Source organism: Carettochelys insculpta, chromosome 7 (assembly GCF_033958435.1).
Source record: "Carettochelys insculpta isolate YL-2023 chromosome 7, ASM3395843v1, whole genome shotgun sequence".
Lineage (NCBI taxonomy): Eukaryota > Metazoa > Chordata > Testudines > Carettochelyidae > Carettochelys > Carettochelys insculpta.
Genome location: NC_134143.1, coordinates 16,453,385 through 16,481,367, shown reverse-complemented (window position 1 = coordinate 16,481,367; position 27,983 = coordinate 16,453,385). Strand labels below are relative to the sequence as shown.

Genomic DNA, 27,983 nt, shown 5'->3' with positions numbered 1-27,983 from the left:
TGACAAGAGTTTTTTTGCTGTGAGAAATGGCAGCCTTTTCAAATATGTTATCCTCTGTTAAATATCATGCCAAAGGTATATGGGTTTACTCTGGTAATATGTACTCAATTTGCCATTATTTATGTTCTGTAGGTCTGGCTGTCTGATATTAAGAGTTTGATTCATCTGGTACAGAAAGAAATCCAATGAGGGCTTCAAAAAGTCATTACAATGACAATCTGGCCAAGCAGGAAATATAAGCACCATTAAGTCAGACAGCAATTAGTCCTAAATTAGTTCTAAATCTGCTTTTCAAAAGCAATTATTAGTGAAGGCTGGCAGGATGGTTATACAGTCTCTGTGCACATGAGCGAAGATGTGAAAAATAAAAGGAGATTTACCTTAAACAAAAAAAAATAATAATAATAATCAACATTTTGCAAAGTTTTATCTGGAACTTCCACAAAATAAACTCGCAATTTTATGCTAATACAGCCCAGTTGCCTGTTGTTTCTCCTCCTGAAGGTAGCTGAAGTTTTGCTTTCGATTTCACCAGCAGCAGAATCAGGACCCAAATTTTTTCATTGTTATAGTCCTGTTCTTGTCACTATTACACCTTGTTAACCTGTTATTTGTTAATGTAATAATAAAAATAAGTAAATAAATAAAAGTTAATAAATAATAATTCTGTGGGTGGCAGCATCAAAGGGTCATAGCAAAGCAGTTATTTAGAAGAGGTAATTTGGAACAGATGACTAAGTAAATTAGCCTTTACAGAGAGGACACTCAGCAATTCTAAATTGGCAGAGCGTGATCCAGCTGGGTTGCTGTTTAAGGAATTGGGGCCTTGTCCAAATCTTGCTGAAATTAATGACCTGATTTTCAAAAGACACTCAACACACACCACTCCTGTTGGCTTCAACAGCAGGTACAAGTGCTGAGTACCTCTGAAAATGAAGCCACTCATGCCGAACACTCACCTCTTCTACACCTAACAAATTCTAATTTTAAGTCCAGAGGCTACCTTTAGGGAAACCTGGACAGGAAGGGTGAGGCAAGTTATTTGTTGTGTTTTATTACCCACAGGCAGGTTCACTAGGACACCCAACAAAAAAGCAAAAACTGGAATTACAGGTCCAGTTTCCTGCATGGGGAAAAAAAAAAAAAAAGCAACTCCAGCTAGATGGAGCAGTGCTAACACCACAGCTATTCCTGCTACAACAGCTTGTAGAGAATGAAACAAAGTGAGAGACTCACCCACTGCCAGCATCCCGCTCTCGAGGTCTCCAGACATCTCACGAGCTATGCTCTTCTCGATATCCCGGTTACACATCCGCTGGTACTCACTGAAAACTAGAGGGGGGTGGGGAAAAGCTTTTAGCAATCAGGCATCTATTCACACCTGTACTCAACTTCCTCAGCAATTACAGTACACTGACACAGCTTTTACAATAGCATTTGATGACAGTGGTTCAAATGCTCTCCAGACCTACTTCACTCCTTTTCAAAATAAAGCACAAAGTTTATTCTAAGCTGTACCCTGCAAGACTTCCCCTTATTCAGTACACCATTTAGCAGCCATGTAGATACAATCTCCTTTCTCTTCACGGTAATTTCAAAGGGTGGATGTGGATGAATAGGAAATGCCTTCCTCATATCTGTCTTCATTTCTGCTTCTACAAACAGACAGGAATCATAGTCCTGCTACTGGCGACTCTCTTTTATAATCCAGTAGCATGAAAGAAAAGGTGTCTGTGGTGAAGAGAGGACGCCTGTACACGCACACGCATACAAAATTGAAGTAAATCATTCTTTTAAAAGATCTATAAAACACCTCTAATGGAAGCTTTTTTTTTTTTTTTTTTTTTTTTAAAAAAATTAATTCAGACACAGTTAGAATCCTAGAACACTAGAACTGGAAGGGACCTCAAGAGGTCATTGAGTCCAGTCTCCTGCCCTCGCGACATGACCAAGCACCATCTAAACCATTCCCTGATAGATGTCTATCTAACTGCTTCTTAAATATCAGTGTGGTTAAACAGTGGAATGTGTTACCTAGGGAGGATGTGGAATCTCTATCACTGGAGATATTTAACGTCCGTTGTGCAGGCAGGAGAGAAAATTGTCAACCAAAATCTTATACAGCAGCAAACTGATACTGTGAGCTAGTAGGGCTGGGTTTTTACTAGACTCACTCCCACCAAATTTCACCCGAGTGCCACTCTGAAAGTACCAGCAATACGGGGAGTAAACCTTTGAACCTTTCTAGTCGGGCACTCTCTCATCCAGCAACAGCTGAAATCCAGCATGATGTTACTTCGCCAGATGATCACTTATCAAGGGTGCAGCCAGGTTTCCTGTGGTCCCATGAAGTTTGTTTACAGCCACCAATCCTGGCTCTCCGTGGTCTGTGCTGTCTAGCTGTGATTTACCCCTCAATATCTTCCAAGAGCCCAGCAAGCAGTGGGAGTGTTGGTGATGCTGTGTGACAACACTGACCTCCCATGGTCCAGCAAATTATCTCGTTCAGCACTGGTGCAGCCCCAAGGGTGCCAGACTAGAGAGGTAGTGTGGACTAGCTTTTAACTACACTGTTGAGCTCTGCTCAGAAATGGTGGTTAAAAAGTGTCTTCTCTACGCTGCAGCTCCCTGCCCCATTGCTACCAGCACTGGAGTTGCACTGAGAGTCACATGGTGAGGATGACAAAAACGGACGATACAAGCCCCAAGTTGAGATCAGAGCACTGCAGTGCTGGATACAGAGGGAACTAATTGGGTAGGGCTCTAGACTGGGGCCCCAGCACTTACGGCCACAAGCTGGATCCAGCCTGCGGCATGCCTGGAACTGACCCACAAGGCTTGGCGGAGCCCCAGTGCTCTCTCACTGTGCTGCACTGGAGGGCAGCAGCAGGGGAGCTCCAGCAGGGGAGCCCCGAGCCTCATGGGCAGAATCCACACAACCCGGGGCCAGATCCAGCCCACGGGCTCTGCCTGGCAGGGTGAGGAAGCAGCTCTGCACACCGCTGTCTGCCCCGCCCCAGAAGCTTTTCCCCCCCACTGCTCCCATTGTCTAGGCCCCACAACCCAACCCCCCTCCGGGACTCTACCCCCCACTCAGACCCTGCACCCCCATCCCTAGCAGCTCCCTCTCCCACACTGAACCCCTCAATTTTTGGCCCTGCCTCAGAGCTCGGGGGTGGGGGGCACAAAATCTGATTGCCCTGGGCCCCTTGATGAGTTAATCCAGTCTGGAGAAGCCCTGAATGTTGGTCTTCCCTTCCCCTATGCACTAGACTTAAAGGGTGAGAGTTGGACCTTCTCTCTCCTCCATGCACCACCCAGAGCTCTAACAACCTCAACCGTATTATTTTGTATGTAGGACACCAAAAGAGCTGCTGCTATGACTGGAACAAGAAAGACGTGGGATGTACAAGAAGAAAACCAGACACAGGTTCTGGAAAAAAGGTGAATGTCTATGATTTTTAAGAGAGACGCGTGTCTATATTTTCCCATTACACACACACACGAGAGAGAGAGAGAGAGAGCTCGTGCGCGCGCGCAGGATAAGCTAAATGGTGTGTGCATAATTTAAGCTCCTCAGGAGACATTTATGTTGCAAGTCAAGACACCATTACCTGTCCTGAGGTGAGCTTTGCTCCTGGAACACAGAATGGCGTTGAACTTCGACTCATCGGTCCCCAGACGGTTCTCTCCAGCAGCATAGAGCTCCTAAGCCGAAAAAAAGAATCCACACTTGGTTAGCTTCCCCATCTGGGGGCCTTTAGCTCATCCTTCTAGGCACTTGTACACTGACAACTTGGTCTGAATATTGTTGGAAAATAGGAACGTGCAACAAGTGATCTGAGTGGCTCAAACCTTGATGCACATTATGATGAACCCTATTTGCATCCAGAATTGCCAGTGAAAGCTGCTGAACTACAAGAGCACCAATGTCAAGAGGAAACTCCTGAAGAAAGGAAGACTGGTCACACTAGTGGGGTGAGAGAGATTCTTGCCAATGATAAGGTTCAGTTCTAGTGTTGACTCTAAAATAGTCCCAGACACTGTCAGAGTTAATCAGGATTCTCTTCTTTCCCTTATGGTGTAATTCACCATGCAGGATGCTCATTTTATTACTATCTACATTGCCCTGGGGCACTAAATATGCCAGGCATGGTGCAAGCACAGGGAAAGGCACAGTCATGGGCACAAAGGTGTCACTCTACCCCAAGAGTGGCCAACACACAGCCAGTGGGCCAGAACCCCAATCATGAAGCCTTTTTATCCAGCCCTTGAAGCTTTTTCCCGTGGCAGCAGTGACATTTTACCCAAGCTGGACAAGGGGAGTATGGGGCACAGGGTGTAGTCAGGCGGGACAGGGGTTGGCATCCTGTGGCTCCAGAACTGCATGCAACTCTTTAAGGAGCCATTTGTGGCTCCAGATACTGCTGCTGACTCCTCTCGCATCTTCCTGCCCTGCCACAGCTGAAATAACGGAACTAAATTTAATTGGTTTAATGGCTGGCAGGAGGGATCTGGCTGTTAAACCAACTACATTTAGTTCCATTATTTCAGTCCGGCAGGGCAGGGAGCTGCCCATGCTGGGGGAAGGAGGGAGGGAGTGAGCATGAGAGCTGGGGAGGGGCAGCTGCATCTGCCCCTGCTGGAGCTGTATAGCCACACTGAGTGGGTGTGGAGGAGCAGCAGTAGCACACAGAGAATCATCTGAGGCAGGTTAATCTTGGGGGGGTGGGGTGAGATGGGAGGGTTGGGACTGGGGCAGGTGGTGTTAAGCCTCTAGAAAATGTAAAAATTGCCACGTAGCCCCAGTACAAACAGGTTGGCCACCCCTGCTCTACCCTCACCCCCAGATGGTAAGAGGCTACATGATAAAACAAGGCAAAGCATTTCGTGCGGGTCCAAACATCGCCCTGTAGCACAAATCCTGAGTTAATGGGCTTTCAGGCACAGTAGTTAGGAACGAGAAATTCTCCTCCACTCCGTGTATTGCACTGAAGATCATCACAGGTCTGTAGTAACCCTTGGGGCTGCTTCACGTATTTCCTTTCTACCCCCCACACAAGGGCTTTGACCACTTGATCCACAAAGGTATAGAACCAGGGCCTGACATATTCGGTCAAACTCGTCCGAAAAAAAAACCAATGAACATGACAACTCCTGCTCGCCAGCATGAGTAGCCCACAGAACTATACTTAGAGGTGCCCACACTCTCACGCGGCTCTCCAAAGCAATTTCTATACTCCGTGAAAGACATCATTTGATATTGTTTTGTAGGAACAGGAAAGGGAAGCTACTGAAAGTATTAAAAAAAATAACCTGAAGGAGCTACCACCCATCTCTAAACAGTTATTTGTACAAGCAATTTTTAACAAGGGTCAACAGAAAATATTTGTACAAATCCACTAAACAAAGGCAGTAACAACATTTTGAAACAGAAGAACTAGAGATAAAGCTCTCAATGCAGTGTGCCTGGTTTGAGGAGCCAAATCCTATGGCATTGAATTGCAACTGTGCTACTAAACTTCCGCAGACTGGGATGAGATAGACCTGTACGCAAGGAAGCATATCTTACTAACCTGAACATCCCTTTGGACCAATGACATGTCTATATTTGTACTTTCATCTCTGTTTCCCTGAAAGAATGGCAAATAGTAATGATTAATATATATACTTTTCAATTAACAAAACAGCCCTTTCCATCAAAGCTCCCCTCAGCCCCCAAAAAATCCATGAAACCTTTACACTAAAATGTTTATAACCTTGGATAAACAAAACCATTTTTGCTTTGCTACTATAAGCATTTTGATTCTGAAGGTACAGTAAACTGCAGACCTTGCACCTTAGGACAAATAAAATTCCTTTTCATAGAAGTAACAGATAAAAATATAGGGTTCATTGGTCATCAAGTAAAGGAAAATATAGTTGTGTGGAAGTAGTAGAGTTCACCTGATGTTAGGAGCGTGTGTTTGCCTTATTACTGCAATGCAATGGGGCAAGCAGAAGGACAAACAGAAAGATTGACATTGTTACATCTTCATTTGCTTCAAACCCTACCAAAAGCATTATGAACCAATGTCTACTTAATTGGATGCCAGCCAGAGCATTACAGCAACACAGCCTAATCTGATTTCCTAAATCTTAAGTAATGCAAACTCTGTCCTCTATAATAATCCTCTTGGAAAAACACAGCCTTAGACTATTCACTTATACTATCAAGAAGGAAGCTTAGACTCTAGACTGAATGATATAGCTCAGTTATTCCCTTTAACATATATTTTGAAAATCATTTTATAATATAATGACTGAGTAGAATATCCCTTTAATATAATTGTTCTCAAGCATTAATACTGGTGAATAGCAAGTCTCTGAGTGAGACACCTCCTCCCCTCCTTATACATTAAAAACACTTTTTAATATACTTTACACCATTATAGATGCTGGTGGCAAAGCAGGGTTTAGGGTGAAGGCTGACAGTGGAAGACCCCCCCCATGTAGTAACCTCATCACTCTGCTAACCCTGCTCTAATTCTTGTGCAGTATAATGGTCCAGTTGCCCCATACCCGAACGGAAAGTATTAAAACTGTCCTTGGAGAGGGCTGGAGCTGGGAGCAAATATGGAGAGGGCTTGAGGCAGCCAATCAGAGCCTGACGGGGCTGTATAAAACGATGGCTGGCCAGGAGGAGCTCACTCTCACTCTAGCTCTGGAGGGAAAGGGACTTATGTGCCTGCTAGCCAAGGGTACATTGGAGATAGCAGTGCTGAAGGAAGGCAAAGTGAGCGAGGGGCGCTCACACCTGAATAAACTCCAGGATGAGACCTAGTGAGGTACTATGGCTGCACAGGAGCAGCCAGGGCAGGGTAAGGCAGCAAGTCTTTGCCAATGATGAAGTGCCCACTTCAGACTAGAGTTTACCCCAGAAGGAAGGGGCTAAATGAAGAATGGCAGTGGGTCAAGGTAGTCCTCAGGGGAACAAGGTAGGCACCGGATGTGGTCACCGTGAAGGAAGGGGCAACGGGGCCTGAACAGATCAAGACAAAAGGACAGGAGACAGCAGGCAAGACATTGGCCAACAGAGGGCACTCTAAGGTTGAATAAGAGCTACTTCCCACAGTGTCCTGCAGGAGGCGCCCCAACAGTAAGTCATGAACTGTTACATATAGGGATGGGGAATTTTAAAAAACAATGAAGTAGGAACACAGGAGGATTTATTTATGCAGTTACAAGACATCAGTATTAGCGACAAAAATATAAGAGCCTCAGTTTTTGACTTAAAGTTAAGATTATGTGACCTATTTTCTACATTTTTTTCCTCCTTCCTGTCACTCATCTCTTAAGACCCAGCAGCACGAAGCCAACCATTTTCCCAACTGGGGATCAATCTCTGAAGTCTTTACTCAAGCAAAACACACACACACACACACACACACACACACTTCATTGGAAGTTTTGCATGAATGAAACTTGCAGTCATTGTCATCCCTTTTATAATGGCAAAGAAAATAGAAACCAATAGTAGAAAAATAGGAAACAATTTTAAAAAATGTCCTGCTCTATTTTGCATCAAGATGTCAAAACTGAACAAAAATCTAGGTCACCAGGTGTGCTTTGTCACAACAAAATTACTTTCCAGACAAGTTTAGTTTAAGCATTTTGCCTCTGTTTTGATGCAAGTTACATGATTCCTGGAGAAACAGTGCACTGTGTTACCTACAATTAGATTCCAAACTAAGTCCCCAGACCTGTGAACTCTTATGAGTCCCATGTCAGACCTTCAACAGAATTTTAACGTGGTTTAACAATTAACGTGTGTCTCCCTATCATGTATTACCCTTTCCTATATGGCAAGAAACAAGGGGGAGAGAGGGAAAAATAAATATTTAGATTCTTGAGGTCTGACTACATGATAATTTCAAACCTTTTCAGTCCTTTCATTGTCATAGCCAAAATAATTCAGCCTGCATTGGTGAAATCCTTTCACCATCTTCTACCACATGGCACAGTATAGACTATCTGTGGCTGTGGCCATCGTATTCAAAAGTTCCTTACTAAAATACCACACTTCCAATTTTAGAGGCTAAAACACAAAAAAAAGTGAGTAGATCCTCTGCAACTGTAAATTGGCACAGTTCCTCTGATGTCAATGAGGGATTCCAGAAGAAGAGCAGGATATGCCTCTCTCTTTCCACTATACCCACTTATTTTCAGGGTGGGTTGTAAGAAAGGTTTACTTGAGCATTAAAGTACCTGAGAAAGTGAGATTAAAAGCCTCTGGAAGTGTCCAGATGTGTCACTTCGAATAGCGTCCTCCAGAGTTTTCTTAAATTCTGCAAGACCGGAAGTCATTGTGCATATCAGCTCATTTTGTAAGTGCTCTGCCACCACTTTTCTACAGGTTGAACCTCTCTTGTCCGACACTCTGGATGTCCACTTACTATGGGTGTGGCCAAGTTTCCCATGGTCCCATAAACTTTATTTTACAGCCGCCTGTCCTGGCTCTCAGTGTTCTGTGCTGTTATTTAGCTGTAATTTACCCCAAATGTCTTTTAAGAGCCCAGCATGCAGTGGAAGTGTTGGTAATGCCGCTAGACAATATTGACCTCTTATTGTTAAGCAGTGTCTCTTGTTCAGCACCAGTCAGGTCCCAAGTATGCCTAACTAGAGAGGTTCAGCCTGCACAGCTCCATGATTAAGGCCTGCAACAGCTGGTGAAGACCTCCGATTTTTTTCCATTACTGTTACGAAAATGTGCTCTGAGGGGTGATCACTGTGTCAAGCCTAACCTGTTTTGTAGGCCCTGCTGATTTCTCGAATGTGCTCATTACTGCGAGAAGACAGGATTTCAATGAGACAGGCTTCATCTGTGCCAGCACCCTACAGACAAAACAGGAGAAAAAAAAATAATGCACACAGAACTTGGACACTCATTCCACTACTGTAATGTTCTAATCAGCCAAGAAACTCTCTCATTATCTCCAGGTAAGAATTAAAAGCAGGCAATTAAGAAGTCATTCTACATAAGAAATATTCCAGCTAAATAGTGCACATGCCGCTTAGAATATAAAACTTCCAAAACACATCAACAGGTTCTATTTTTAAACTGAGAAAACAGAAGAAGAGCCGTGTTAAGGACATTAATTATTTTAAATGGTTTTATCATCATTTCTGATTTTTGTAAAGCCATTTTTTATGGTTAACATTTCTTATAAGGAACAATTGAGAAACACTGATCTGATCTAATTCTGTTTTTGTGGCCAACTAACGTTATTAACTGTTGTTTTAACCCTCTGACTACTGTGCACATACCATACAACTGAAGTTCCATGTAAACCTTGAAAATTCAGGAATTTACATGTTTCTTTCAGCTTGGTTCCCCCGCGCCCCCCACCGCCGCGATCAAAAGCGTTTAAGAGTTACCATGTTTCAGGACAAAGTTTGCAAAACAGTTTGGTAAAGTTCAGTAATAATAAATACCCTGCATTTCAGTGTTCCCTGTAAGCCAAGTGTGGCTGCCCAGGAGAAATTCAGATGCTGCCCAGTTGATGAGCAGAGTGCCCACAGCTGGCAGCTTGTGTTTCTATTGTATTGGTGGTGCGTTCTTGCACATAAAATTTATTCCACTCACGGGTGGAAAAAGTTAAGAGAGAACACTGCTGAAGTTCCATAACGCACTGCGTACTTTAAACTAAGTATTCTAGGAGAAGCCCTATGTGAGACAGGAAAATATATACCCATTTCACTCATATGGGACAATCAAGGATGAGGTTACGCCCAAATGTTTTGGCCAGTAATTTTTGGTGCTCAAGTGACATATCTAGGGATCCAATTTTCAAACATACTGTGTATCCCAACCCAAATGAAACTGTGGAGGTTCAGCACCTCTGATAAGTTGTCTCATCATGGCTCCACCTGGTCATCCCAGCATGGAAGCTCTTCAAATTAGCAGCCAATGTAGAAAATATTGACCTAAATAACTTGCCTCCAGTTGCACCACGTGCGAATGGCAAAATCAAGTTCAATACTCAGGTCCCAGTCTGAGCAACACAGATCCTCTGAGCAATGTTGCTGTTGGGTTTTTTGTTTTATGCCTCAAATCTAGTTGACAGGTGCACCTTGTCATTATCTACTTGAGAGCTGGGGAATAAACAATTATTTAAGGGACACATTCCGGAGACAAGTTTAGCAAGGAATTTAAAAATGCACCACGATTAACAAATTTCCGTAAACAAACCTTTATAGACTCTTTTATTTCATAAACGTCATACATGACAGGTGTCTTCATCATCGCCAAGATGGTCTTCTCAAAGTTGCCCGACAGCTCAGATTTAAGATCTTTGATCAAATCCTAATTGGGAAAAAATCACTTTTAAAGAGGCTCGTAATGAGAGAGACATTGACAAATATTGGCTCTAGATTGTTGCTGCTTAAGGAAACTTCTGAACATTCAAGAATAAGTAGCGCGCGCGCACACACACACGATAAAAGTATTCTACTTAACAATACTAATAGCAGCAACTGGCAACAATCTTTAAAAAACAAATCTTCCAATGCAATATACTAAAGAAAGGGACAGTTAGCAAAAAGGATGAGCTCTTTTCCAACAAAACTAGATTACTGGTTGGAAGTCAGGAGGGTGGAGTCCTTCCTGTATGGGCCATGGTAGCTGCCAACCAATCACAGCATTCCTTTGTGACAGATGTCAACATTGGCTAATTCTCAGTGTCCCCCACAGCCCTGGGGTTGGCTGGCCTTTTGATAAAAAGGTTGGCTGCCGGTGGTGGTGGAGTCTTTACAGTCTACTGTGAAATACTTGCCTTTCCGTAAGCTGTTTTGAAAGACAGGGTGATCTGCTGCCTTTGCTTGTTGGAGCGACTTCCAAGACAATCTATAATTGCCTGTTCATCGGTTCCTGTAAACACCAAAGATGCATAACTATGACATTTTAACTATCATTCTATTAGGGTCTTGTTCTGTTTCCCCAATGCCAGTGGCTAAATTCCCTTTAAAAAAAATGAAGTGTCCCATGGCAGCTTAAAAACTAATTGATTTAGTTAGTTCAAGCAATGGTTACACTGTGGTTTGTATTTCAAGATACATTTTAATCACAAAATAGAAATCCTGGGGCGAAACATCACAGTATTTCGTTCCTGTTACCTAGTGAGGAAAGGAGTAGCAGGAAGATTGAAACATGCACTTATGTCTAATTTTGATGCCATCCAAATGGCAGCAAGTTCAAAATAAGTTACCTCAAAGTAACTTGTGCAATTTGCACAATGCAAATTGCGTACATTATTTCAAGATACAGCTACAGTGTAGCTCTAGCCTTAGTCTTCAAGGTGCCACAGGACTCCTTGTTGTTTTTGCAGATACAGACTAACAAGGCTACCCCTCTGAAATGAGCTCCCATTGATTTTACTAGAAGATGAATTGTACTCTTAGGCTACGGACACACAGCCAAGTTATTCTGAGATAATTTATTTCGAAATAAAATTTGTCATCATCTACATTACGCACCCACTACTTTGAAATAAATTAAAAATAGCAGGTGCATTATTTCAAAATCGGTAAAGCTAACCCTTGAGTTATGCAGTCGTTGTGTTCTTGCAACCCTCACGTAACTTGAATTTTTGCAGATTGGTGGGGAGAGGGAACCAGGCTGCCACCTGGTTCCTGGCTCCCCTCCACTTGAGGGACCACAAAACTGACTAGCCCACCAGGGCAGGTCAGTTTACTGGCTGCTTCTCGCTCCCTTCCTCCAGTGGTGCGGTCATCAGGCTGGCAACCGCACAGCTAAGGTAAGGCAGGGAGAAGACTTTTAGCTTGCCTAGCTGCCCTCAGCTGCGCTAAAAGCCCCTTCCCCCATCTTCCCCTTGGGCAGTTAGGCAAGCTAAAAGTCTTCCCCCTGCCTTCCTCCAGCAGTGTGGCTGTCAGGCTAACTGCCATGCCATTGGGGAGAAGATAGGGGCCCACAGAGCAGCTTCAAATTGTGCTTAACTCACATTAAAGCAAGTTATGCCTGACTTGAAGCTGCGCATTTCAAAGCTTTCCTGTAAACCTCATTGTAGGAAGAACACCCCCTATTTCAAAATAGGTGCTGTTAAGACAGGGAATAGCACTTAAGACAGGGGATGGTGCTTATTTCGAAACAAGTGCTATTCCCTGTCTTAACACCTATTTTGAAATAGTTATTTTGAAACAGGCATTATGTGTGCAGACAATGTATTTCAAAACAGCTAAGTGCTATTTCGAAATAGAGCAGCTATGTTAAAAAAATGTATTTCGAAATAGCTGTTTTGCAATTGCTATTCCAGAATAACTTATTTCAAAATAGGGCTGCTGTGTACATGTAGCCTTAGTGCTCCATGTACCCAGTGTATCTGATGGGACATTAAATCAAATATTCCAGTTATATGCTATGATTCTCCAGTTAATTCCAGCACCAATCTCAACTGCAAATGCAATGGAAAGAAACATACCAGACTCATAAGCCTGGTTATTCTTGCAGTCTCTCCCATTTGGTTACCTCAGACAAAGGCTTTGTTCCTTCAGGAAGAATAATAGCCCTGGTACTAATCCATTACTCTCTGTTACTATTTACTCATGTAACAATAAAGAATGGACGTGGTGGAGTAGTACAGAAATACTGCTTTCAACAGACAAATCAGCCTATGGAGCACTTACCAAACCCTTTCATGGCTTTTCTCAGGACTTCTGCATCCCGCAAGGGGTCAAACCCTGGCGCATCAGTGATTGTGCCTCGGTTTCCAGACTAAATCATGCCAATAAAAAGGATTCCTGTTAGCTACTGTATTAGCTAGAAAACTGGATTTCACATCATGACTAACTTGTCCCAGGTCACAGCCTAGGTCTCCTCACAGAGAAGAAACAAAGAAGGTTAAAATGGAATTCAAATGTTTTATTCACTTTTATATTCAAATTATATGGACATTTGGAAAAGAAAATGCCTCACAGTCCCTAAACTAGGTGTCTCATTAATTAAGACTGGATGAAACTGAAATATTTAGTTAGCACCGCAGAAATTAAAAAGACGTTTAAAACGCACCTTAAGAATTTCTTTTTGGATATTTTGCTGAAATGAACTTTAACATCACCCAGTCAGTATTTATTTTGCTGCTATTTTACTAGGAGTTCCCACTCTCTCTGACCAAACCTCCTCTTTTTTCCCCATGATTTTATTGGGCTTAGTTTGCTTCCAGTTTATACAAAGTAAATGTGTGGCAATTAAAACACAATGAAATGCCTCTTACTGTTCCAGGTGTGATTGTGGGCATCACAGATCCTGAATAAGGCGGCACAGAGGGATTTCCAGCTGGGCCTGGTGGATAACTTGGCATTGACGGTTGCCCAGGGTGTGGCATAGGCTGCTGCCCAGGGTAGGTCATTGGCTGCTGCCCAGAAGGTGGCATGGGACTGCTCGGATACCCTGGATAAGCTGGCATTCCTGCTGGTGGTGGATTCCCTCCAGGTGGGGGGTACATTCCATAAGAGGCTTGCTGTCCTGGCGGAGGCTGCCCAAAGCCCCCAGGAGGGACAGGCGGAAAGCCTCCCGGTGCAGGAGGGTACATGCCTTGTGGTACATTGGCACCTCCAAAGGTTCCTGACAAATTAGAAGCCTGCAATGACAAACAATTAAAGCAATACAGATTAAGAATGGAGTTTCAATAGTGTACCTGGCCATGTTAAAAAGAACGAGGTAGAGAACCCCACCACAACCAGCAGAGGGAAGTACGTATTCGTGTGTGGAAAAATCTCCTTTCCCAAAGGAAAAAAAGACTGACCAGCAACCACAGAGAAAACAAGCCACACTACACACGCCTGCTACCCTCTTTTCTAAAGTTCCTCTACTCAAGCCACCAGACCCAAACAGTCATAACTACTGCCTCCAGTGTTATAGTCAACATGCTTGTACAACAAAGACTAGTAACATTTTTTCAGCTGCAAGGGTGGCATGGTTATCAGATTAATGCAAAAACACAGAAGGTTCAGGTCAATTCCTTTCCTGGGCATGGTTGTTTTCCTGTCAGATACTGTGAATAATATGCATTTCCCCAACTCCCTGGGCTATTTCATGTGGCAGACAGATGTGCTAGCAGCTCATAGCGTATAAAACTCTCTGCAACACGCCTGGGGGCATTTTGGGTCGATGTTTTCAGAAGCTAAAGGTTGGGTGTTTAGCTTCCATGAGGGATCTCCTAGATTTTGGATTCTTACATTTGGCCCTCTCCCAAGAGGGAGAATCTCTCACAGAACCATCCTACAGTGATTGTACTATGCTCTTGCATGACTCTACTCAGGGCTGGTCTACACCAGAAAAGAAACTTGACCCAAGTTATGCAACTCCAGCTACGAGAAACGTGTCACTGGAATCAACTTACCTTAGGTCAAATTTCCAGCACGGCCCCACTGCAGGAAGTTGACAGGAGAAACTTCCCTTACCCCTCGCAGTCAACAGTGCACCCTCAGGGTTCGATTTAGCGGGTTCCTACCAGGCGCACCAAAATCAAACCTGTGAAGATCGACCCCTTTGTGTAGGCATACCCTCAGTCTCATGCTGCTGATGCTGATGCCTTCACTACTGAGAACGTGCTGCTTATTTGAACCCGCTATCAACTACCACCACATAATAGACACAGAGTAGTGCACTTTGTGAAGCAAATGTCCACAATTTGCCCAAGTCTGTCACGTTGTATAAACAGAGACGCAAAGTAGGTGAGTTAATATCTTTTACTGAACCAACTTCTGTTGGTTTGAGACACAAGCTTTTGAGGCACACAGAGCTCTCTATAGGTCTGGGAAAGGTATTCCCTGCCTCTCAGCAAAGTGCAAGTCAGATTGTTTAGCTTAAATAGCTGCCACGCAGGGATCATTCAAGATAAAGTGGGTCCTTGACATATCTGCAGTCTTAGGACCAAAAAAAGAGAAGCGTTGGTGATTTTTGTACTCAGCCATAAATCTAGCGGCTCTGCTCAGTCCATGGTCTTTAGTGTTTATTACAGTAATGAATTTAAGCCCCCAGGTCCATCTTTTGAAAGTGATGTGCAGATGTCCCTTGAAGACAAGGAGTGATAAGTAAGATTTACAGTGATCACTTGATATATCAACATCATATAGTGAAAAGCGATTTGTCAACTGTTTCAACCTCCCTCCTGCTTCAACTATGAGCACAAGAATAAAATAGAGAGAAATCACTTCAGTACTTTTCAAGGCCTACGCAACTTATTTTCACCTTAAACTGCTACCAGGGGAGACAGTCTGACTTTTTAAAAAAGGTGAGAGAGATAAGGGATGAGCCAGCATCTCAATGTGCATCTTCAGCTAAGTCAGTCATTCACTGCCTTGCTCACACAAGCTGGCTAAAGACTTAAATAGAGCCCTGTACAGATGCAAAATTTGTATCCACATCTGTAGCCACAAAAGAGAGTCGTGGATATCTACACAGACATCTGCGAATGTGCATACCGGCAGATATAAAGCAGATATCTGCAAATGTGCATGGCTCTAGGTAAAAAATTTGTATCTGCATCTCCAGCCATACCTGCAAAATGGAGCTGTGGATATCCATGGATTTGGTAGGCTCTAGAGTTAGGTATAAAGCAGAGATTGGACTGAGGGCAAACCAATTAGCTATTGACAAAACACGTTATTAGTTCTTCCCTCCTCCCTTTTGCACTGCAAGAGCCATAATAACCACCCAAGGTTTTTTTTTTTGGTTTTTTGTTTTTTTTTTTTAAAAAAGCTGCCTAAATTAGGCCTCTATACCTACTGAATTAGTGGCCTGATTTTCTTAAATGGCAAGCACCCAGCAGTGCATATTAACTGCAGTGGAAATGACTGTACGCTTAGTATTTTTAAAAATCAGAGCCAATACGTTCTTCTTTCCCATTCCCTTCCTTCCCCCAGCCTTTTTTTGTTTAACTTTCCCCAAGAACACATGGAGCTTTGCTAACTCCTGGGTGCGCCTAGCAAAAATATACAAACTGGGAACCAACAAATATCTCACTGCTGTCATAAAAATACAGTGTGAGGCTGAAGTAGGTCATGCTCACAGTACGTTAAACTGAAATATACTCACCAGCCCTGACATATATTCTGGATTGAATTGATTAGCATAGTTGCCAACATTTTCCAATCCGATTGGAGGTGGATTTGCAGGAGGATAGACTGAGCCACCCCAGGGATTACTACCTGAAATAATCAAACAGTCACATTGAACCACAAAACCTAAACACTTTTCTGCTTAGTTTGTTATTACTTGCATTATTCTCCTGTAACATCCATTAAACACAGCCTATTTGTACAAGGTGACAAAAAAAAAGTCTGCAAGGTTCAAAGTAGCAGATCTCACACCCTTATCAAGGTATTAACAAGGTGAGAGCAAAAGAAGCCTCACTAGATACCTGCAATAGAACGTGTGACGTATCCTCAGACCATTACGTTTTCTATTACAAAAAGCAAACATGGTAGTTTTGCAATATACTTGAAGCTGCTTCAGTCCTCATGTGTAAAGAAAATCTATTTTGGGATAGCAGCAGTGGACACTGGATATTCAGCAGGCCAAGTATTCCAATAGGCTGGGCATTCTTAGTTCTGGTAACACAGTGATCTCTTTTTATCCCTTCACTATTAAATACTATCAAAGTTTCAACACTTTTCTAAAACAGCAAGCGAGGTTTTAGTTCCAGCACTGCTGGGAGCATTTGACACACATATGGCTGTATTCACTGCTTCAGCACATTATATGTTAAATAGTGCATTGAGAATAATTTTATAACCTATGTTCATGGCTTGCCAGCTTCAAATTATACAATAGATCCCCACTATGTATGTAGCTCTTTTCCCAATTCAATGCCATCAGGGCAACCCTGCCCCCTCCCAACCCCTCGTACTTATTTAGGCGAAGATTTTTTGAAGCAACTATGGACCCTGGGTGGATCAGTTTTTGCATAGGTCAATTTGAGATTTCAAGGGGGCCCAATGTACAGAAAATGCTAAGCTCCTTCCAACTGAAAATCAGGCTCCTTTAAGGCACAAAGTGAATACCCAGAATCACTCGTCATATGTGAATATCCTGGCCTCCAGGAACATGACCAATTTATTTTCTACTGAACCCATTATTAGAAAGATCGACCTGGCCAGTCTGGGTTCGATTTTGTGTGTCTGGTAGGCACACACAAATTCAAACTATCAGGGCTCAACAGTCAACCTCTGTACCCCTCGATCTCTCAAGTAGTGAGGAAGGGTCAATGGGATAGTTTCTCCCCATCGACCTCCCTCTGTGAGGATGGCCAGGTAAGTCAAATCTAGCTACACAATTGCCATAGCTAGAACTGCATATCTACAATAGATTGTAACGCCTAGCATAGACCTGGCTGAAGTTGCCTGTCTGTTAAGAGCAAGGCAAAAAGTGCTCAGTTCATTTCATACGTGGCCATGTAACCCCCAGAGATAAGAGCTTTCATTTGCTACTGTCCTGAATTTTAACAGAAGATCTAGAAACAAGAGACTCTGTGTTCCAAACCCCATTTCCTGAAGCCATTTAAACCCCACTTTTCTACCTCAACTTGGATAAGGTCAAACCTACATATGGAAGGAAGTTAGGCGCGCGGGAGAGAAGCAGAGGGAAGGGGGCAGCTGCTTCATGTTGACTGGGCCTCACCTGGAACTTCATGTCCAGTTCTGGGCCCCACCTTTTAGGAAAGATGTGGAGAAACTGGAGAAGATCCAAAGAAGAGCAACGAAAGTGACTAAATGTCTAGAAAATTCGACTTATGAGAGAAGAAGACTAAAAGAACTGCATTTGTTTAGTTTGTAAAAGAGAAGGCTGAGAGGAGACATGATAGCAGCTTTCAAGTACCTAAAAGAGCATTACAAGGAGGGAGAAAAATTATTCTCCTCAGCCTCTGAGGATAGGATAGGATAAGAAGGAATGGGCTTAAATTGCAGTAAGGGAGGTTAAGTTTGGACATTAGGAAAAACTTCTTAACTGTCAGGGTGGTTAAATACTGGAATAAATTGCCTATGATGGTTGTAGAATCTCCATCACTGGAGACATTTAAGGGCAGGTTAGATAAATCTCTCATAGGGATGACATACACGCTCTTGGGCCTGCCTTAAGTACAGGGGACTGGACTTGACTTCCCTTCCAGTTCTAGTGTTCTGCGATTCTAAATCAGGTGTTCCCAGAGGTCCTGGCCACCACCCCCACTGCAGGAGCCCTGGCCCCTTTAAATTGCCACCAGGGGGCTGCACAGTGCCCTCTGCGAAACTCTGAGGGTTGTCTGGGAGCAGAACGGCCATGGTGTGGCATGCTATGGGCAGTGCTGAGGGCTGGCTGCTCCCAGCCCCAGTCCTTCAGGGAGCATGGAGCCAGTCCCCTGCCCCACACACCTTGCCCTGAGGACCAAAGAGTCTGTCAACCCCCATAAATAAGGTTGTTTGGGTAAGTTACCTGGAGCTCCTGGGGGATACCCGCCTGCTGGAGGGTAGCCTGGGTAACTCATTGCTGAGATCTGAAATGAGAAGAGAACAGTATTTACAAAGCTGTTTAAAAAGTGTGTTTTCTATACCACGTACCTTTATCACATAGATGGCTGGCAAATCGCAAACTTCAGATCTCTCTGCACTACCCTTATTGTGTAAGCTGGGCAGGTGCTTTCTGATCCCCAAAACAGACATGAACAGAGGTCCCCTCTTCCCATCGCTGGATCAAAAGTACGTGACAGTGTGGGAACCCTTCTTTTTAAGAAGCAAGTAATATGAGCCTGTGTAATACTGACAGGAGGAATTGAACCTGGGAACTCTGGAGTTTAGTGCAGGAGCCTTTAAGGTTTGAGCTAAAAGCCAGCCAGCAGCCAGCTAAGGCTGTGGAGGAGACTCATTTTCTCTTTCTGTAAGTAGCCTAAAGCTACATCTATATGCTGCATGCTGGGTTTTTTGTTTGTCGTGTTTAACATCCCTTATTTCAATGTTCTAATGTGTAAATAAGTAATGTTGGAAAACCACATTCACACAGCCACAGTTCACAGCTACAGCATTGCAAAAAGACCCTTCCTGCAGGAGCCAGTAATAGCTGTGCTTTGTTCACACACTTTCCTTTTTGATCTCAAAAGTGGGTTGCAGGCGGGGGGTGGTGGTCAGAAGAAGCTGTTTGCAGGTCTGGCGTAATTAAGTTTCATGTTAAATAGGCATTGCTCCAATCCACCTGTAACCCATATTGTACTAGCTCTTCTGGATAAAGTGAGAAAGTCTCAAAGCCGAAAAATGAACATCTCCTATCTAAATAGCAGACAATATGTGATCTAGAAACATTGGATAACCCTCCCTACCATCCTCCAGAGAAAGAGAAGATTCAGGAGTCAAAGTCAGGCAGACAGTGGCACAAAGACACACGTAAAGTGTGAGGAAACAGAATGACTATATCTACACTAGCACACTACATCGAAGTAGCCTATTTCGATGTAAGAACATGGAAATAGGCTACTTCGACACGTATCGTCTACACGGCCTCCAGGGCTGGTGCCGTCGATGTTCAAAGTCGAAGTTGCAACAGAGAACATCAAAAGGAGCCCCCCAGGAAACAAATGCAGAGCGTCCACACACACAAGCACTCCCCGTCGAAATAAGGGGCCAGCAAAGCCCCAAGCCGCTCCCTTAAAGGGCCACTCCCAGACACACACAGCCTGCACAGTACGAGATCCACAGAGCCGACAACCACTTGCAGACCCTGTGCATGCAGCATGGACCCCTAGCTGCAGCAGCAGCAGCCGCCGCCGCCAGAAGCCCTGGGCTAAGGGCTGCTGCACGCAGTGACCATAGAGCCCCGCAGGGGCTGGACAGAGTGTCTCTCAACCCCTCAGCTGATGGCTGCCATGGAGGACCCCGCTATTTTCAAGTAGCGGGACACGGATCATCTACACATGCCCTACTTCAACGTTGAATGTCGAAGTAGGGCACTATTCCCATCTTCAGATGGGAACAGCAATTTCGATGTCTAGCCGCCTAACGTCGATTTCAACATCGAAATAGCACACAGCACATGTAGATGCGACGCATGCTATTTCGACGTTGTGCCGGCTACTTTGAAGTAGCCGGCTAGTGTAGACGCACCCAAAATATAAGAAGTTTGTCAACATCCTGAGTAAACGTATCACATTACAAATCACTGTGTGCGCGCTGTTCTTAAAAACAGGCACAAAATGTATGGTTTGACAATATTTATTAAGGACCATCTCATATCCATATGCATTGTAGCTCTTGAAATATTGCGTTTTTACCAAACCGGGAAAAAATGGCTCTTCCTGCTATTTTGGTTGCCAACCCCCGAACTAATTTTTGGAGTGACTCAGACTCCACTAGATTGATGCCTCAGGGCATACACACTCTCAAAAACAAAGAAGAAAAACCAGTGAGAAGCTAAAACTTATACTAAGGGATTCACCCACTCACCCTTTTCTGTCCTTCCTTCTACATGTACTGCAAACTAAACTGCATGTTTCAGACTTCAATACAGTCAGCCTGGTTTTCAATCTCTTTGGGTGTAGGCTCTATTAAGCGGCATAGTGACAGCAGTGTAGGAATCTGAGCTTGACAAATGTCCACTGCTAGGTTTTCTAGGTTATTTTTAAGTGATAAGAACACACAGTCTATTTTTATAAAACTACTGTGCAAAGAGAAGCCCTTCACCCATGGAGCACTGCATACATTTGGCCATGCAGAGCGTGGAGTGGATTATAGCATGATCTCTCATTACAGCTTACTGAAATGCACATCACAGACTATCATCCTTCCTCAGAACTTGAAATACTCCGTCAAGCCACTTCTGGATACATGAAATGGAAGTCTCTTTTGGAAACACTCTGCAACTATTTCAGAGGAATTATTTGAGGGGTAAGGTTTAACAGAGAATGAAAAAGGTTCAAGTCTTCAGTATGCAGCCAGTTTGATAAATCCAGGTCTTTCCAATCTTTGTTCCTTTCTTTCTTGCTCCAAGAAGGGAGATAATTTTTATGGGGTGGGAGCACTCCAAGACTCAGGCAAGTGGTCAAGGGCCACACTCTTCCGGGATATTAATGGAGGAGGTGTGGGATCTGGGATGGAGGTTGGGTGCAGAAGGGAGCTTGGGGTAAGGGACTGGGAGGGATTTTGTGTGGAAGAAGAGGTTGTAACCTGGGGCAAGAGAATAGAGTGCAGGAGGGGGTACGGTGCAGGAGAGGTTTCCAACCTGGAGGGGCAACACCTGGTGCAGGGCCATGCAGGGGCTCAGGTTGTGATCTGGGGCATGGACTTAGGGGGCTGGGAGGGGATTCTGACCAGGAGGAGTGCAGAGGGAGTGCAGGGTCAGGGAAGGGGTGAACTGGGGCAGGCATGCAGAAGGAGGTGCAGGGGACTGGGGCAGGCCTGCAGAAGGGAAGCAGCTGGTTGTGAGGGCAGGAGTGGCAGAGCAGGCTTTAGCCAGGAGGTGCTTACTTGGGTTGCTCCCAGCCAGCAGTCCTGCCCAGCCGGTTCCTCAGCCAGGCTCCCTGGCTTCCATATCCTCCTCAGGCCACTGGAGGGGCCATGGACTGCTCTGGATGCTGTGAGCCATGGGGCAGGGGGGAAGGGTACTTTGCAGAGCTGCGAGACTGTGCGGGGGGTGGGGGCAGCATGCAAACTTTTCCCTCCCCACAGGTTCACAGTGCTCACAGAAGCATATGGCCTTCACAGCTGGTCTCTGAGCAGCATGTGGGGGCAGAGGTGACAGGGAGCCTGACTGAGGCTCCCACTGCACTGCAGGATGCATCAGGTGGCTTGGGGAGTGGGAGGATATTTTCCCACCCTATTCTTGCTCATTATTAGCAGTAATAAAGGAAAGGACATCCATGACTTAAAAGATACAGCTCTGTCTCAAAACTCTACATTCTCTTATTGCCAATACCTCCTATGGTGACCCAGAGATTAGCAAGAAACCTATTACTCTATTTTTTTTTGTTTGTTCACACTGGACACGTGACAGCATTTTAGGGTGAGGCAGTTTGGTGATGGTGGGGGGTTGCATCCTGGGATTCATTTCCTGCTGTAGTTTGCAGGGATCCTTCACACAGCACAGAAAAAAAACATTTTAAGAAGGGACCACGTGTTCAGGAAAGGCCACAGAAAGTGCCAGGTCACAGTGCTTACATGACATGCCCATAACCTTAACCTAAGTCTGACTAGCTTTCAAATCGCTGGGGTTCATTTAACTTGAGACACAGTTGGAGGAATTTCAGTACCGATTCTGACAAACTGGGCAGACCAAAGTCCGCAGAAGTAAGTTATAACCCTCCTGTTGCTATTATACAAGGGGGGAAAAAACCTCTATTCAACTGGATAGGTGAGAATGGATTTTCCTGGTGTGGAGTTCAGTGAGGCAGAGTGTTGTCTCCCTTCCATTACAGCCAGGATGGGACGTCTGCCCAGATATCCTGTTCTGCTTCATTGGAAAGTCACATCTGTTCCCTAAAACAAGGGTTTCCCTTGTACACTATTCTAGGCTGGAAAACGCCTGGGTATTTCCAATCCCGTGTCCCTTTCAAATATTTCAGTGGCAGCTTTGTTTGCTGCAGCCAGAAGAAGTGAGTGGCTCCTTCAATTAATCAATTGTTCTCGCATCTGCCAGGTAAGACTGGGGAACAAGAAGCCCTACACACTACAGTTGCAAAAGTACCTGTGAACTCGGCAATATCCCTGCTCGGCACTTGTTGTTAAAGTTAATTATTTAACCAACTCCACAGACCAGAAGAGTGAGCAGGAGGAATTCCAGAAGGTGCAGACATTTGTGCAGATTCAGATCCCAATCCTGCAAACTGACCCTCACCAGCACAGCGTCCCAGCCACACAAAAACCCATGAAAGCCAAAGAGGCTGCACACTGCTGCTAGGATCTCTCTGTACAAATCTGACTGCAGGACCAAAACCATCATTCAGCTTCTTATGCACAGTACATAGCCAAGCTACATTTAAAAGAGGCACTGAAAGAGCAAAACCTAGTACGCTGTATGACCGCAGTGTCCAATATGTTCCTCACTCACCCCATGACATTAGAAAAGGTTCAAAAAAAGGGGCAACTACAATGGTTAGGGGTTTGGAATGAGTCCTATATGAAGAGAGATTAAAGAGACTAGGACTTTTCAGTTTAGAAAACAGGAGAAGAAGGGGGCATATGATAGAGGTACATAACATTTTGAGTGGTGTGGAGAAAGTGAACAAGGAAAAATTATTTACTTGTTCCCATAATAGCAAAACTAGTGGACACCCCATGAAATTAATGGGCAGGAGGTATAAAACAAATAAAAGGAAGTAGTTCTTCACACAGTGCACAGTCAACCTGTGGAACTCCTTGCCAGAGGGGGCTGTGAAGGCTAGGACTACAACGGGGTTCAAAAAAAGAGCTAGGTAAATTCATGGTGGTTACATCCATTAATGGCTATTACCCAGGATGGATAGAAATGGCATCCCTAGCCTCTGTTTGTCAAAAGCTGGAGATGGATGACAGGAGAGAGATCATTTGATCGTTACCTGTTCAGTCCATTCCCTCTGGGGCACCTGGTATTGGCCACTGTTGGAAGACAGGATACTGGGCTGGATGGAGCTTTGGCCTGACCCAGTAGGGATGGCCATTCTTATGTTCTTGTGTTCTACGAGCCACATGCAACTTCTCCAACTCACACGTGCGGGTGCCGCCCGCCCACTCTGCACACAGTGGGACAAGCACATGGTGGCAGCAGCAGCTCGGGCCCCGGCATGCTGGTGAATCATTGCATTCAATTTAGGGTGGGGAGGGCTGCGGGTGTGGGCACTGTTGTGAGGGCCCTGTTGCAAATACAGAAGGACAACAGCCACAAGTGCGACAGTCCTTCAATTACTGCTGCATGAAGTGCCCTGTTCGTATTCTCAGGGAAGCTGTAAACATTTTCCACATTTCCTACATTTTCCTCTGTCCCTGGTTACCTACATCAGCACTTATAACATGGTGATTTCTAGCTTCACTGAAAGAATTTATAAATGAACAGTTGTTGCCGGCAATTAGTTTGCCACTCACACACAGAGAAAATATTTAAGCTGCAGGGCCACACTAAATTAAAAACAACCATTCATCAGCTGCATCTCACACTCATGTTAAGAGCCACCAAATTCAGATCTGGAAGCTGTAATAAGTGGGCCCGTCAACATAATAAACTTCTTTGTCTCTCCAAAGTTTTCAGATTTGAAAAGTACTTGCAACCAAAATTTAAACAGTTTCACCAGATCGTCTTAGTGTTACACACTAAAACCCCATATCCAAAACATACCTAGGGACTTTGAGAAAGGATCAGATTAAGATCCTAGTTTTGTGACTAAATCTATTTGAATAGATTTTTCCATCAGAATTATGAAAAAGACTGGCTTGGAAAATGACTCCAACTCCCGTTCTCTAAGGCCTGGTCTACACTACACAGGTAGAGCGTAGACAGGCAATTCTAACTACCACAATTGTGTAGCTAGAATAGGGGTTTTGGCAATCTAATTACCTGACCGTCTTCGCAGCGGGAGGCCGATGGAGAAAAATCTCCCATTGACTTCCCTTACTCCTTGTGACATTGAGGAGTACAGGGGTGAACTGCCAACCCCAGAAAGTTCAATTTCTCACATCTCTCCCAGGAGCACGTAATTGAACCCTGAGGGTCGATCTTCCGGATAATCAGACATACCTGGAGATATCCAGACTGCTGTCAAAATCCTACTGCATACTTCCTCTTTACCATATTCTCACAGCTTCCCTCTCCTGCTCTTAGGGTCTTCCTAATTAGAAGGTGTTTCTGCAAAGGCCAGCTGGGCACACAGTATAACCTAGTAGACTGAGCATTCTGGACTACAACTCAGGAGACTGGGGTGCTATTCCTGGCTCTACCAGAGGCTTACTGGGTGATTGACTATCAGAGGATTACTTTCCCTTCTGTACTTCAGGGTCTCCATTTGCATAAGAGGACTGACCTTTGTATAGTGCATTCAGGTCTATCAAAGAAAAGCACTAAACAGGACTTAGGTATTATTGTTAAAAAGAGGGTATACTACTTCACTTAGCTTAAAACACAGCAGCCCGAATGTTACTGGGGTGAACAAGGCTGTCACAACGGCAAGCTTGCAATGTGCCCCTTTTCCTCAGGAGTTTGCCATGTCTCAAAAAGTTAAGGATTTAAGAAAATGGGGATTCCCTAGTTTCAATAGGGGAGAGGGGTTGTGTTTTACAGTACAGTATTTACCATCCACACTAGGAGGGGATGACCTGGAGCAAATCACCTACTTGGGGGGGGTATAAGGGGCAGAGACAGAGGGACCACCAAGGATATCAATGCCCCCTTTAGCTAAGAGATTAGCCAGGTGAGCCTTGTGCATTCATCCAAATGCACCTGCATTTCTTTGACTTTGATTGAGTGTACCTCCAACATTTGCCCAGGCTACCTAAATTCAGGCAGTCCTCTACAATACTTTCCCGAAGAAGGACACGCTTTTGCAGAACGCTAGAACCTCTTCAGCTTCCCCGAAAAGAAACAAACCAACCAGCAGTCATGTAGCACTTTAAAGACTAACAAAATAATTTATTAGGTAATGCGCTTTTGTGGGGCAGATCCACTTCCTCAGATCGGGAGATACTACTTGAGCATGCTAAGTACCTGGCACGATTTGGCTATTTAGATAAGTTTCACAGGAGCAGTTATTTGTTTCATGCGAGTTTTATCTTTCCATACGTTTTTGCGGTACTTTTGGTGTTTTTTAACCTTTCACTCTAAGAAACAAAAAGAAAGCAGGAAAGAAAAAAACATGACAAAAGGTTAAAGAAAATTTGCTTATACCCATTTTTTGGGTGTGAAAATAGGTAAAGATGCACCAAGTTATTAATTTCTCATTTAAAAAATTAGAACAAATGAAGAATCCCAGACAATCTCTAGGTAAAACAGACTGAGTAAATTTTATGCAGATGTGACATATCCATCACGTTGGCCACATGGAGACTACAAAATACACAAAAATCAATAAGCTGTGCTAGGTTCCTCAAGTTCTTATTATTTTTCCTCTTTTGTACAAATAAGCTAAAATGAAACAAGTAATACTGAGCAGTCCTGTGGGGTCACTGAATTAAGAGGCTGTAAGGGACAGTTTCCTGAAATTCAATAATGACTAACCCAAAGTACTTCACTTAGGAAGGAACAAGCAGTTACACACACACAAAATGGGAAGTGACCATCTAGGCTGGAGTACTGCAGAATCTCAGGATCATCGTAGGCCACAAGCTAAATATGGAGCAACAATGTGACATGGTTTCAAAAAAGCAATCATGCAGGGATGTGTTAACAGGAAGGTTGTAAGGAAGAAACAAGTAGTAATTCTTCTACTCTACTCCACCCTGACTAGGTCTCAACTGCAGTATTGTATCCAGTTCTGGGAACCATGTTTCAGGAAAGATATTGGCAAATTGGAGAAGATCCAGAGAACAGCAACAAAAATTAGAGGTCCAGACAACATGACCTATGGAAGGAAGGAAGATTGAAAGAAATGGGATTGTTTAGTCTGGAAAAGAGAAGACAGCCTGGTCATAACTTTTAAGCATCTAAAAGATCACTACAAGGAAGAGGGAGAAAAATTATTCTCAACTCCTGATCATAGGACAAGCAGCAATGGGCTTAAATTGCAGCGAGAGAAGTTTAGGTTGGAAATTAAGGAAAATTTCCTAATATTAACCTAGGTTACATGAGGTATTTTGTCTAAGCATCACCAAGTTACGCATATTTATATTCGTACGCCAATTTTTATAAAGCATGTGGGGAGGGAAACGATCACAGGCGTACCTAGCACTTCACAACATGGGACCACAAACTTAAGCACAGGCTGATAAATGTGGAAAGCAAGAATATCAAGGGCTGACAGAACCACATCATGCAGTGAGCTGAAAAACATAGTTGGTTGCATTGCTCATCAGGGAATGGAGATGTGTGAAAGTATTATGCTCTTACTACTTTTGGGCTCATAAGGAAACCCCCTCCCTTAGAACCAAAGCTGTGAACTTTCTCCACAGCTCACTCCCCTCAAAACTCAGATATTTCCCCCTCCACAAATCTTCTCTGAACACTGAAAATGGCAGGGAAGAGAAGACGTTTGAATCGGTGAAGCTTCTGGCAGAATGAAAGCCCAATGGAGTCAAGGGGAGTACTTCCACTGACTTCAGCAGCTTCAGGTTGGGTTGGGCCCTGAGGTGCTCCTCCCTCTCCACTACCATCAGTTGATTTCCAGATATTGTGACCCTGACTGTCACAGTCTTGTTAGCATGGACTTCCCGCCTGATCTCAGGTGGGACATAAAAATGACCATGCTGGGTCAGACCAAAGGTCCATCTAACCTAGTATCCTGTCTTCCAACAGTGGCCAATGCCAAATGTCCCAGAGCGAGTGAACAGAACAGGTAATCAAAGTGATCCCTCTCCCGTCATCCATTTCCAGCCTCTGACAAACAGAAGCTAAGGACATCATTCCCACCCATCCCGGCTGATAGCCACTGAAGGACTCAAGCTCCATGAATTTACCTAGCTCTTTTTTGAACCCTGGGAAAGTCCTGGTCTTCACAACATCCTCTGGCAAGGAGTTGCACAGGCCTACCCTGAGCTGCATAAAGAAAAACTTCCTGACGCAAAGGATGATGAAGGGACAGGGTAACTGAGCCCTTCCAATCAGATACAGCAGTGAAATTTTGTACCTGAGGGATTTTTCAGTCCCACAGAAGGGATGAGTTCCGCCCCGCCTAGCTGGGGTGACTGGAGAGAAAAATCCATGAGTCACAATTGCTGTATTCTCTTCAACCCATACAAGTTTTTCCAGGGTAAACAATTACCTCGTCCAACGTTTGTTCCATGTTTTAGGATAATCCAGAAAAGTGCTGGAGCAGTGTGAAATATTAGTAGTAAACAACATGCCCCCC

At 44.1% G+C, this 27,983-nt stretch overlaps 1 protein-coding gene across 1 annotated transcript in view; it reads right to left on the bottom strand.

Moving 5' to 3' along the window:
• ANXA11 (annexin A11) overlaps positions 1–27,983 on the bottom strand; it is a 52,822-nt gene that overhangs the window by 5,370 nt on the left and 19,469 nt on the right. Inside the window, exons 2-12 of the mRNA XM_075000068.1 lie at positions 18,470–18,530; positions 16,094–16,206; positions 13,269–13,634; positions 12,682–12,769; positions 10,815–10,909; positions 10,232–10,345; positions 8,784–8,874; positions 8,248–8,327; positions 5,577–5,633; positions 3,615–3,708; positions 1,237–1,332 (exon numbers count right to left, since the gene is read on the bottom strand). Of these exons, the coding sequence (XP_074856169.1) occupies positions 1,237–1,332; positions 3,615–3,708; positions 5,577–5,633; positions 8,248–8,327; positions 8,784–8,874; positions 10,232–10,345; positions 10,815–10,909; positions 12,682–12,769; positions 13,269–13,634; positions 16,094–16,206; positions 18,470–18,521 (1,246 nt within the window). The 5' untranslated portion in view covers positions 18,522–18,530. The remainder of the gene's footprint in view (positions 1–1,236; positions 1,333–3,614; positions 3,709–5,576; positions 5,634–8,247; positions 8,328–8,783; positions 8,875–10,231; positions 10,346–10,814; positions 10,910–12,681; positions 12,770–13,268; positions 13,635–16,093; positions 16,207–18,469; positions 18,531–27,983) is intronic.